At 41.5% G+C, this 11,951-nt stretch overlaps 1 protein-coding gene across 1 annotated transcript in view; it reads right to left on the bottom strand.

The window, feature by feature from the left end:
* Window positions 1–4,024: 4,024 nt before the first annotated feature.
* Window positions 4,025–11,951, bottom strand: part of LOC106589867 (complement C1q tumor necrosis factor-related protein 1) — a 14,943-nt gene continuing 7,016 nt past the window's right edge. The window contains exons 2-4 of the mRNA XM_045710250.2: window positions 7,569–7,774; window positions 7,270–7,406; window positions 4,025–5,961 (exon numbers count right to left, since the gene is read on the bottom strand). Of these exons, the coding sequence (XP_045566206.1) occupies window positions 5,411–5,961; window positions 7,270–7,406; window positions 7,569–7,774 (894 nt within the window). The 3' untranslated portion in view covers window positions 4,025–5,410. The remainder of the gene's footprint in view (window positions 5,962–7,269; window positions 7,407–7,568; window positions 7,775–11,951) is intronic.

The raw sequence follows: 11,951 nt of genomic DNA, 5'->3' as shown, positions 1-11,951 counted from the left end.
GCCATCAGAAATTAGACATCACAAGTTGTCTGACTCAATGTATGCAAATAGTTCTCACCCAAAGTGAATAACGCACAATAAAGCACAAATGATGTTCCCCTTGAAGTTGTCTCAATAAAATACAAAATGCTCAAGGGGAGTGGTTAGCCACCGGCATAGACAAAATATGTATGTATTAAGGATTTAACAAATATGATGTCAAACATAATTAATCAGCCACTGAATCTATCTTTGAGCGTTAAGGGTCCTTAATGGCTAGCTCGGTCCATGACATTATGTTATTATATCTTTCAATCTTCAAATACAAGGGCAAATGTTATTAATCAGTGAGTGAAATTTTGCGCTAAGTGATATTCATTTCCGGACTTGGAGACTTGGCGCTCAAAGCGTTGTAGAACGCCCCTCTGAATAACGGGCCGTGGTTTTGGCTTAACTGCGTTGGGGAAAAGAAAGACGCAGGTGGGTCTGAAAAGACAATTCTCTTCCTCGATAGTGTGCAGCGAATTTTCATAGGTGAAAAGCCAAAATGAATATGACATCCTGGCATTTAAAGCATACTAAATTGTCGAAATTTCACATACCCAAAAAAGCCTAAGAGAGGCAGAGGGAAAGCACAGTAACTACAGAAAGAAAGACAGAGGCATAATATTTGCTGTCTCCGTCCTCTAGGTTGGGTCTGGGTTGGAGCACTCTGATCTACCCAGCACATTCCACTGTGTCCACTGAGAGAGCTTGGCAGGTACACACCATCAAATACCCAGGGAAACTAGAGACACACCCCATACAAGACAGGCACACACACACACACCCCTCTAAACAAGCATGGAAGGATACCATTTCTCTCATGCATTCTCTCAACCTCCCTGTCACTCAAACAAACAAGAAAGTATTCTTTATTTGTATTTTTTTATGAATATGAACCATATACATTCTCAGCTTAATCTTTATATATCAAAACTACTTTCAAACAATCCATACTGTTGTGGCTACCAGGTCGTCATTGTAAATAAGATTTCGTTCTTAATTGACTCGCCTGAATGAATAAAGGTTCAGTTAAAAGAAAGTAGACAGCTTTCACTGACAGTATATCAAATATGTACATCTGCAGGCACTAAAACAGTTTCCTGTCATTTATGGTCTTGGGTAAGTATTTCCTGGCCCTCCTCTCCACATCCTTTTTTACTTCCATTTTAGCTAATCGAAAAGGGTTGGATGACTTTGTCTGGACCCTGTTACCTGTCCAGAAAAATAAGTGAACTAATTAATTAGGAACCAAAGTTATTTTCTAGTCAGGACATGTGATTGGGGAAAAACACCTGGAGTTTCACTTATACTGAACAAAAATATAAACGTAACATGTAAAGTGTTCCATCCAGCTGAAATAAAATAACATTTTCCATATGCACAAAAAGAGTATGTCTCTCAAATTGTGTGCACAAATTTGTTTACATCCCTGTTAGTGAACATTTTTATCATTTATCAAGATAATCCATCCTCCTGACAGGTGTGGCATATCAAGAAGATAATTAATCAGCATGATCATTACACAGATGCACCTTGTGCTGGGGACAATAAAAGGCCACTCTAAAATGTGCAGTTTTGTCACACAACACAAGTTTTGAGGGAGCATGCTGACTGCAGGAATGTCCGCCAGAGCTGTTGCCAGAGATTTCATGTTCAGTTCTCTACCATAAGCCGCCGACAAACATCATTTTAGAGAATTTGGCAGTATGTCCCACCAGCCTCTCAACCGCAGACCATGTGTAACCATGCCAGCCCAGGACCTCCACATCTGGCTTCTTCGTCACCTGCGGGATCCTCTGAGACCAGTCACCCGGACAGCTGATGAAACTGAGGAGTATTTCTGTCTGTATTAAAGCCCTTTTATGGGGATAAACTCATTCTGATTGGCTGGACTTGGCTCCCCAGTGGGTGAGCTTGGCTCCCCAGTGGGTGGGCTTATGCCTTCCCAGGCCCACCCATGGCTGCGCCCCTGCCCAGTCATGTGAAATCCATAGATTAGGACCTAATACATTTATTTCAATTGACTGATTTCCTTACATGAACTGTAACTCAGAAAAATATTTTTAATTGTTGCATGTTACATTTAGATTTTTGTTCAGTATAAATTACTTGACCTACAATGACCTGTCATTCAAAAGCCATGAGGGGAAGTCAACTAGGACCCAGAGATAGGGTGTGAGGGTTTGGTTTTGGAACAAGGCCCAACTAGGACCCAGGGATAGGATGTGAGTGTTTGGTTTGGAATGGGGCCCTGGCCTTGGAGGCTAGTAGTGAGCTCTAGGGACTTCTTTATCTGATTGTCTGTCATCAACTCGTATAAACAGAATATTGGGAAACCATCCTTGACATTCTAAATGACTTGAGGTTTCATGGAAAGTGAATACTGGATTGTGGCAAAAAAATATTCATTTTTATGTCAAACTTGATATGATGTTGATATTTTTTTTTTTCACCACTGATGTTACACTTGACATTATAATATTTAACAATAAAAAAAAACATATCATTATATTTCAAACACTTTGCAAAATACAATACAATATATAATGTATGGATTGTTTCTTTTATCTAAACAACACCATTTAAAAAGTAAAATCTCCATGTGTAATTACTGTATGTGTTTTGCAGCACACGTTCAGTCTAGCTGGTCCCATTGTTGTATTATACATGGTAGGTTACATCCACTATGAAAGAATATTGTTTGCGCACTAAATGACACCCTACTCCCTATGTAGTGCACTACTTTTTACCACGACCCATAGAGCTCTGGTCAGAAGTAGTGCACTGTCCAAGGAATAGGGTGCCATTTGGGATACATGAATTGTCAATATTAGTCCTGGGTTTTTCATTTCATATTTCAAAGAAGGGCAAACCCACCCTAGTACAATAACCTAAACCTACAGATACAGTTTGCTTAGATGGTTTGAATGTCCACAGTCACCAAAACAACCAGAATGCAGCTATGTGAGTGAATGTACAGATATGGCATGCTTTGTCTAGTTCATATGAAGTCCATTTTAGCACCTGTTGCTTTATCTAGTCTTGGTCCTGTTGCTTTATTTAGTCTTGGTCCTGTTGCTTTATCTAGTCTAGGTCCTGTTGCTTTATCTAGTCTTGGTCCTGTTGCTTTATCTAGTCTAGGTCCTGTTGCTTTATCTAGTCTTGGTCCTGTTGCTTTATCTAGTCTTGGTCCTGTTGCTTTATCTAGTCTAGGTCCTGTTGCTTTATCTAGTCTAGGTCCTGTTGCTTTATCTAGTCTAGGTCCTGTTGCTTTATCTAGTCTAGGTCCTGTTGCTTTATCTAGTCTAGGTCCTGTTGCTTTATCTAGTCTTGGTCCTGTTGCTTTATCTAGTCTAGGTCCTGTTGCTTTATCTAGTCTTGGTCCTGTTGCTTTATCTAGTCTTGGTCCTGTTGCTTTATCTAGTCTTGGTCCTGTTGCTTTATCTAGTCTAGGTCCTGTTGCTTTATCTAGTCTTGGTCCTGTTGCTTTATCTAGTCTAGGTCCTGTTGCTTTATCTAGTCTAGCACCTGTTGCTTTATCTAGTCTAGGTCCTGTTGCTTTATCTAGTCTTGGTCCTGTTGCTTTATCTAGTCTAGGTCCTGTTGCTTATCTAGTCTAGGTCCTGTTGCTTTATCTAGTCTGGTCCTGTTGCTTTATCTAGTCTAGGTCCTGTTGCTTTATCTAGTCTGGTCCTGTTGCTTTATCTAGTCTAGGTCCTGTTGCTTTATCTAGTCTAGGTCCTGTTGCTTTATCTAGTCTAGGTCCTGTTGCTTTATCTAGTCTAGGTCCTGTTGCTTTATCTAGTCTGGTCCTGTTGCTTTATCTAGTCTAGGTCCTGTTGCTTTATCTAGTCTTGGTCCTGTTGCTTTATCTAGTCTAGGTCCTGTTGCTTTATCTAGTCTAGGTCTGTTGCTTTATTAGTCTGGTCCTGTTGCTTTATCTAGTCTAGGTCTGTTGCTTTATCTAGTCTGGTCCTGTTGCTTTATCTAGTCTGGTCCTGTTGCTTTATCTAGTCTTGGTCCTGTTGCTTTATCTAGTCTAGGTCCTGTTGCTTTATCTAGTCTTGGTCCTGTTGCTTTATCTAGTCTAGGTCCTGTTGCTTTATCTAGTCTAGGTCCTGTTGCTTTATCTAGTCTTGGTCCTGTTGCTTTATCTAGTCTAGGTCCTGTTGCTTTATCTAGTCTAGGTCCTGTTGCTTTATTTAGTCTTGGTCATTGTATGACATATTTTATGATATCTATGTCTACAACTGTTTTACACTGGGGACAATAAAGATATATTGAGTTGAAATTGACAATAAAGATATATTGACATTTAAATGGATGTGTTTACAGTGTAATATAAGTGCAATCTATGTCTAACTCCCAAAAATATTATCTGTCTCTACATCTGAAAGCTATGAGGAGTGCTCTTAACCTAACATATAGTTTATCTGGGTGCAAAGTTGATACGATTCATAATACTTTGCATCACACAAAATACATTAAAAATACATGATTCATAAAGGGTCTGAGTCCCAAATAGCACCATACCGGTATTCCGTATTTAGTGCACAATTTTTTTTACCAGAACCTTATGTGGCTAAATAGGGGATATGGTGCCATTTGGGATGCACACTAAGTGTTGCAGGGAGTCATGGTCTAATTTTTAAGATTTACTGGCCCAAAGTGAAAGAGCAGTACTGTAAGAATGGTATGGGTGCAAGACAATTCTTCACGCAATCAAGGCACTTTGAACATGGTTAGTGCTATCTGGGATCCTTGGGACGTCCCTACCCTGAGGATACATTTTCTCCGCTCTGTTGACAAGTATTTTACTCCTCTCATACAGGAGTAATAAAGGCCTAGAGCACTCATCTGGTTGGGGGGAGGGGGGGATTCTATTTTTTATTTTATTATATTAATATTATATTGTTTTATTTATCAGGGGGTGCTGCAGCACCACTACTTCCCGTGTGCTAGGGGTTGTTGTGGCCATCTTGAATTGTGGCCATCTTGAATTGATTCTGTTTGGCTGTTTCCTGACAAAACCTCCAAACGATCATCAATCTTCATCAGGCTGTGTGTGCAACATGTTTTTGCCAAATTAACAAGTGGCTTGGTTTACTTCTCAAAGTAAGTGAATATCTATTTTGATATCTGGATTAAAATACAGTTATTATAACACACATAAAAAGACACAATAAGAAAATTAAGAAGATATTCTTCTATGAACTGGGAACCAATCTTCTTCAGATTTTGGTCTCCTTCTCGTGTCACACTGGTCCATCATACAAGCCCACAACCCCCCCAGTATACGTCCCAAGTGGCATCCTGTTCCCTATGTAGTGGACTATACAGCTAATAGGGTGCCATTTTGGACACAGCCCCAACCGACCCCTTCCCCCTACCCCTCGCTCTTGGGCTTGATAAGGTGTCCATTGAAGGTGATGTAGGTATCAAAGTCATCGCTGAAGATGGCGTTCTCCCTCTCTCCTTTGAACAGCCGGACCCACACCTGGTCCTCTCGCTCCAGCTCTAGCATCAGCCCCTGGCTCTGCATGATGCTCCGGTCACTGGACTGGGCATACAGGATCACCACCTCTCTCTCGTTATGCATCACGTGCACGTACGTCTCCTTCTGGTTCCACGTGTGCACGTTCAGGCTGAAGTAGTAGATTCCCGGCACGTAGCAGTAGAACTTGCCTGTGAACATGTTGAAGTGGCCGTAGAGGTTGACGAGCTCAGTGTCGAACACCAAGGTCTGGTAATAGTCGTTGGAGTGGATGGCCTTCTTGCGGCCCACGGAGAAGGCAGCGTACTGGGACTTGCAGGGGTCACCCGGGGTCCCTATGCTCCCCTTGGTGCCCTTGATGCCGTTGGGCCCACGGGGGCCGGACTGGCCGGACTTGCCGGATTTACCGTAGGGTCCTCGCTGGCCGCTGTCCCCCTTCTCACCTAGAGAAGGAAGAAGTAGAAATTATAGAAATGACCTCAGGTCAGTGGATGGTCAAGATGGTTTCCCCCGCGTTTCTGTACTCAAATAACTGACGATTAGGATTTGAAATGTGTTTATGATCCGTTGAACTATTTGTTGTGTTTGTGTCTGACACCGATTGGTCCGCTGTTTAGCATAGCTAAGCATTCATCATTCCAGTTACAATACCACATCTGTTTTCACAATCTCAGCATCCAAGATATACAATGTGGCAGATACAAATACCCAAAGCTGTTATCCCCTCTCCTAACCCACTTGTTTCAAAACTAGTTTTGGCTGTTTCAAAGTGTTGACAAACTAACACCCCTAGAGTGTTGGTGCTGCAAGTTGATACCATTATACTTTTTTAGTGTTAGGGAATAACTGGTAGTGTTACTGTCACGTCCTGGCCAGTATAAGGATTAATTGTTATTGTAGTTTGGTCAGGACGTGGCAGAGGGTATTTGGTTTATGTGGTTCGGGGTGGTGGTTTTCTAAAAAGGGCATTTGATTTATGTATTCCAGGGTTTTTGGGCACTGTTCCTTGTTTATGTAGTTCTATGTTTAGTCTAGGTAATCTGTTTCTATGTTGAGTTAATTGGGGTGGACTTCCAATTGAAGGCAGCTGTGTGGTGTTGCCTTTGATTGGAAGTCCTATATTAGTTGGGTGTGTTTGTCTGTGTAATTGTGGGAGATTGTTTCTTGTTTTGCTGAATGTGCCTTTCAAGACTGTTTCGTTGTTCGTAAGTTCATTTCGTTTTGGTGGGTTCATTCTGAGTTAATAAATGTCAAGATGAGCGTACACATACCTGCTGCGTTTTGGTCCTCCTTAACCGATGACAATCGTGACAGTTACATTATTTTGGAGGGGGTGTTGTTTTAAAACTGCATATTTCCCAGCATGCTTTTCGAATTAATGTGAGAGATACCCACCCATGATTGTGTTTGTCAGTGACAGAGATATAATTGTTGCATTCAATAACTTTCTTTGCTTAATTCTTTACCAAATAACTACCCCATTGTTTGAATTAAAAATAAACCCTTTATGACCAGTTATGGCATAGTGATCTTCAAAATTGTGGTCTGAAAATCATTACTCATGGGCCACATCAGGCAAAACACAATATTCTGGGTTGTAAAGTAATTCCTAGTGATGGGGAAATTAAACTTCCTGAAGCATTGAGCATTTTCAGCCAATTGTGTCAAAAATAGATAAAGTATTTGAGACGTTGATCAAACGCTAACTTCAGACCCATTTGCTATGTAGTAGTATCTGTGGCACCACCTACCTTTGAGGATGGTTATGTTGATCTGTGGCACCGCCTGGTACTGTGGGTAGTGTTGTGGGTACTGGGGGTTGGAAGACTGAGTACGGATCTCCTCTCCAGGGTCACAGCACCGCTGACACTCTTTACCCCTCACCTCACTAGCAGAGAAAACTATGTCAATGGACACATCCCCAAATGGCACCCCAACTCCCTATTTAGTGCACCATATAGGGACCCTAGTCAAGAGTAGTGCACTATATACGGAATAGGGTGCCACTTGGAGAGGTATTATTAGGTAGTATGTTGTACAGCAGTAATACCTGGCATCTCTGTGGTAGTCCCTGGTGTCTGTCCTGGTGTCTGTCATGGTGTCTAGCCTGGAGTCTGTCCTCTCTCTGTCCCTGTCACTGTTCTGGCCTTGTTCCTGGTCGTATGGGGTCCGGTAGGGTTCACCTGACTCCACCAAAATAAGCAGCACCACCCACGCACACAGGGAAGAGGGCAGAGGCCCACCACAAACTTTCATCTTCAGGAAACAGGAAGTGACATCAGTCATGATCAGGAAGTGACTGAGCTCATAGGGTGAGGAATGGTCATCACTAGTTACCACAGCCACAAAGCCATTATGGCTAAACCCTGCCTATTTCTAAAACGTCTCTTCCTCAAAATCTTATTTTAAACCTACCCTAACCACACTGCTAACCTTCTGCCTAACACTAACTTTTAGTTTTCATAAATTTTTACAATATAGCCAATTTTGACTTTGTGGCTGTGGTAACTAGTGAGGAGAGGAAGGAAGCAAGGATTTTTTTTATTTTTTATTATTTTTATTTCACCTTTATTTAACCAGGTAGGCTAGTTGAGAACAAGTTCTCATTTACAACTGCGACCTGGCCAAGATAAAGCTGTGCAACACAAACAACAACAAAGAGTTACACATGGAATAAACAAACATACAGTCAATAATACAATAGAAAAAGTCTATATACAGTGTGTGCTAATGAGGTAGGGTAAGGGAGGTAAGGCAATAAATAGGCCATAGTGGAGAAATAATTACAATATAGCAATAAAACACTGGAATGGTGGAAGTGCAGAAAATGAGTGTGCAAGTAGAGATACTGGGGTGCAAAGGAGCAAAATAAATAAAAGTATGGGATGAGATAGTTGGATGGGCTATTTACAGATGGGCTATTTACAGATGGGCTATGTACAGATGGGCTATGTACAGATGGGCTATGTACAGATGGGCTTTGTACAGATGCAGTGATCTGTGAATCAAGGAAAAACAATTGAGATTCCCCCATAGATGTTGTTAATGGTTGTTTTTTGCACTCTAGATTTACTATGAATGGTTCTCTTTCTCTAGGAGAGTGGTTACTACATGACGGGCCAAGTTGGGGAAGGACCCAGTGTCTCTGGAGACAGAGTGGTTTGCCCTGCTCCTGTAATGTATTTGTGGGATAAACCAAATGTCTAGGATGGTGATGACACCTCATTATGACAACAACAGAGAGTGCCTCCCAAATGTTACCCTACTACCTACAGTATATGTTTCACCAGGGCTCCGGACAAAAGTAGTGCACTATGTAGGGAATAGGGTGCCATTTGAGATGGAGACGGACTCTCAGAGTAAAAACTATTAATCAGTGTAAAAAACAACACTACATTTTTTTTTTTTAACTAATTCATTTCACACATTAGACTAACTAATTTCACACATTTGACTACCTCATTTAACACATTAGACAAACTAATTTCACACATCAGACTAACTAATTTCACACATCAGACTAACTAATTTCACACATCAGACTAACTAATTTCACACATTAGACTAACACCCAAATGGCGGCAGAAGAAATGGCATCAGTTTTACGGCGACAAACCATTTGTGCTATTATATGTTTTTTTCATGTTATTTGTAACTTATTTTGTACATAATATTTCTGCCACCGTATCTTACGGCAAAAAAAGAGCTTCTGGATATCAGGACAGCGACCACTCACCTCGGATTAGATGAAGATGTTTTCTTCAACAAGCAGGACGCACAGGATGTACTGCTAACAGCCGACAAGGCCAACATCCCCATTATTGGCAAGAGAAAGAGACACAGGTACAGAGGACACAGAGCAGGGCACCCCGTAAGGATCCGCAGAAGGCGAGTGGCAAAGCTACCATTACCATCAATATTACTCGCCAACGTACAATCATTGGACAATAAAATAGACGAGGTATGATCACGAATATCCTATCAACGGGACATCAAAAACTGTAACATCTTCTGTTTCACAGAATCGTGGCTGAATGATGACATGGATATTCAGCTAGCAGGCTATACGATATATGAAGTAGAGTGTCTTATGATAAACTGTGGACCACACTATTTGCTAAGAGAGTTTTCATCTATACTTTTCGTGGCTGTTTATTTACCACCACAGACGGTCGCTGGCACTAAGACTGCACTCAGTCAGCTGTTTAAGGAAATAAGCAAACAGGAAACCGCTCACCCAGAGGCGGCGCTCCTAGTGGCCGGAGACTTTAAGCAGGGAAACTTAAATCAGTTTTACCTAATCTCTATCAACATGCTAACCTGTTAGGGATAGGGGGCAGTATTGACACAGCCGGATATAAAACGTACCCGATTTAATCTGGTTACTACTCCTGCCCAGTAACTAGAATATGCATATAAGTGTTGGCTTTGGATAGAAAACACCCTAAAGTTTCTAAAACTGTTTGAATGGTGTCTGTGAGTATAACAGAACTCATATGGCAGGCCAAAACCTGAGAAGATTCCATGCAGGAAGTGGCCTGTCTGAGAAGTTGTGTTTCATCTTGGCTCTTTTTATTAAAGACTGAGGATCTTTGCAATAACGTGACACTTCCTACGGCTCCCATAGGCTCTCAGAGCCCGGGAAAAAGCTGAACGAGATCGAGGCAGGCTCTGGCTGAAACACTTTATCGCTTTTGGCAAGTGGCCGCTCAGAGTACTATGGGCTTAGGCGCGTGCCCGAGTCGACCGAATGCTTTCTTTTCTTTTGTCTGTTTACCTAAACGCAGATTCCCGGTTGGAATATTATCGTTTGTTAATGAGAAAAATGGCATAAAAATTGATTTTAAACAGCGGTTGACATGCTTCGAAGTACGGTAATGGAATATTTAGAATTTTTTTGTCACGAATTGCGCCATGCTCGTCACCCTTATTTACCCTTTCGGATAGTGTCTTGAACGCACGAACAAAACGCCGCTGTTTGGATATAACGATGGATTATTTTGGACCAAACCAACATTTGTTATTGAAGTAGCAGTCCTGGGAGTGCATTCTGACGAAGACAGCAAAGGTAATAACATTTTTCTTATAGTAAATCTGACTTTGATGAGTGCTAAACTTGCTGGGTGTCTAAATAGCTAGCCCTGTGATGCCGGGCTATCTACTGAGAATATTGCAAAATGTGCTTTCACCGAAAAGCTATTTTAAAATCGGACATATCGAGTGCATAGAGGAGTTCTGTATCTATAATTCTTAAAATAATTGTTATGCTTTTTGTGAACGTTTATCGTGAGTAATTTAGTAAATTCACCGGCAGTGTTCGGTGGGAATGCTAGTCACATGCTAGTCACATGCTAATGTAAAAAGCTGGTTTTTGATATAAATATGAACTTGATTGAACAAAACATGCATGTATTGTATAACAAAATGTCCTAGGGTTGTCATCTGATGAAGATCATCAAAGCTTAGTGCTACATTTAGCTGTGGTTTGGGTTTATGTGACATTATATGCTAGCTTGAAAAATGGGTGTCTGATTATTTCTGGCTGGGTACTCTGCTGACAAAATCTAATGTTTTGCTTTCGTTGTAAAGCCTTTTTGAAATCGGACAGTGTGGTTAGATTAACGAGAGTCTTATCTTTAAAATGGTGTAAAATAGTCATATGTTTGAAAAATTGAAGGTTTTGCATTTCTAAGGTATTTGAATAACGCGCCAAGGGATTACACTGGCAGGAAGCGTCCCACCTAGCCCATAGAGGCTAACCCGGAAGCTCATAAGAAATCCTGCTATGTCCTCCAACGAACCATCAACCAGGCAAAGCTCCAATACAGGGCTAAGATTGAATCGTACTACATCGGCTCCGACGCTTGTCTTATGTGGCAGGGCTTGCAAACTATTACAGACTACAAAGGGAAGCACAGCTGCGAGCTGCCCAATGACACGAGCCTACGAGACAAGCTAAATCACGTCTATGCTCACTTCTAGGCAAGCAACACTGAGGCATGCATGAGAGAATCAGCTGTTCCAGACAACTATGTGATCACGCTCTTCGTAGCCAACATGAGTAAGACCTTTTCAACATGTCCCTGATTGAGTCTGTAATACCAACATGTTTCAAGCAGACCACCATAGTCCCTGTGCCCAAGAACACAAAGGCAACCTGCCTAAATTACTACAGACCGATAGCACTCACATCCATAGCCATGAAGTGCTTAGAAAGGCTGGTAATGGCTCACATCAACACCATTATCCCAGAAACACTAGACCCACTCCAATTTGCATACCGCCCAAACAGATCCACAGATGACACAATCTCTATTGCACTCCACACTGCCCTTTCCCACCTGGACAAAAGGAACACCTACTTGAGAATGCTATTCATTGACTACAGCTCAGCGTTCAACACCATAGTACCCTCAAAGCTCATCAATAAGCT

The sequence above is a fragment of the Salmo salar genome, chromosome 28 (assembly GCF_965601325.2).
Source record: "Salmo salar chromosome 28, fSalSal1, whole genome shotgun sequence".
NCBI lineage: Eukaryota > Metazoa > Chordata > Actinopteri > Salmoniformes > Salmonidae > Salmo > Salmo salar.
Note: the sequence above shows the minus strand (reverse complement) of the source record. Positions and strands in the feature narration are given on the sequence as shown.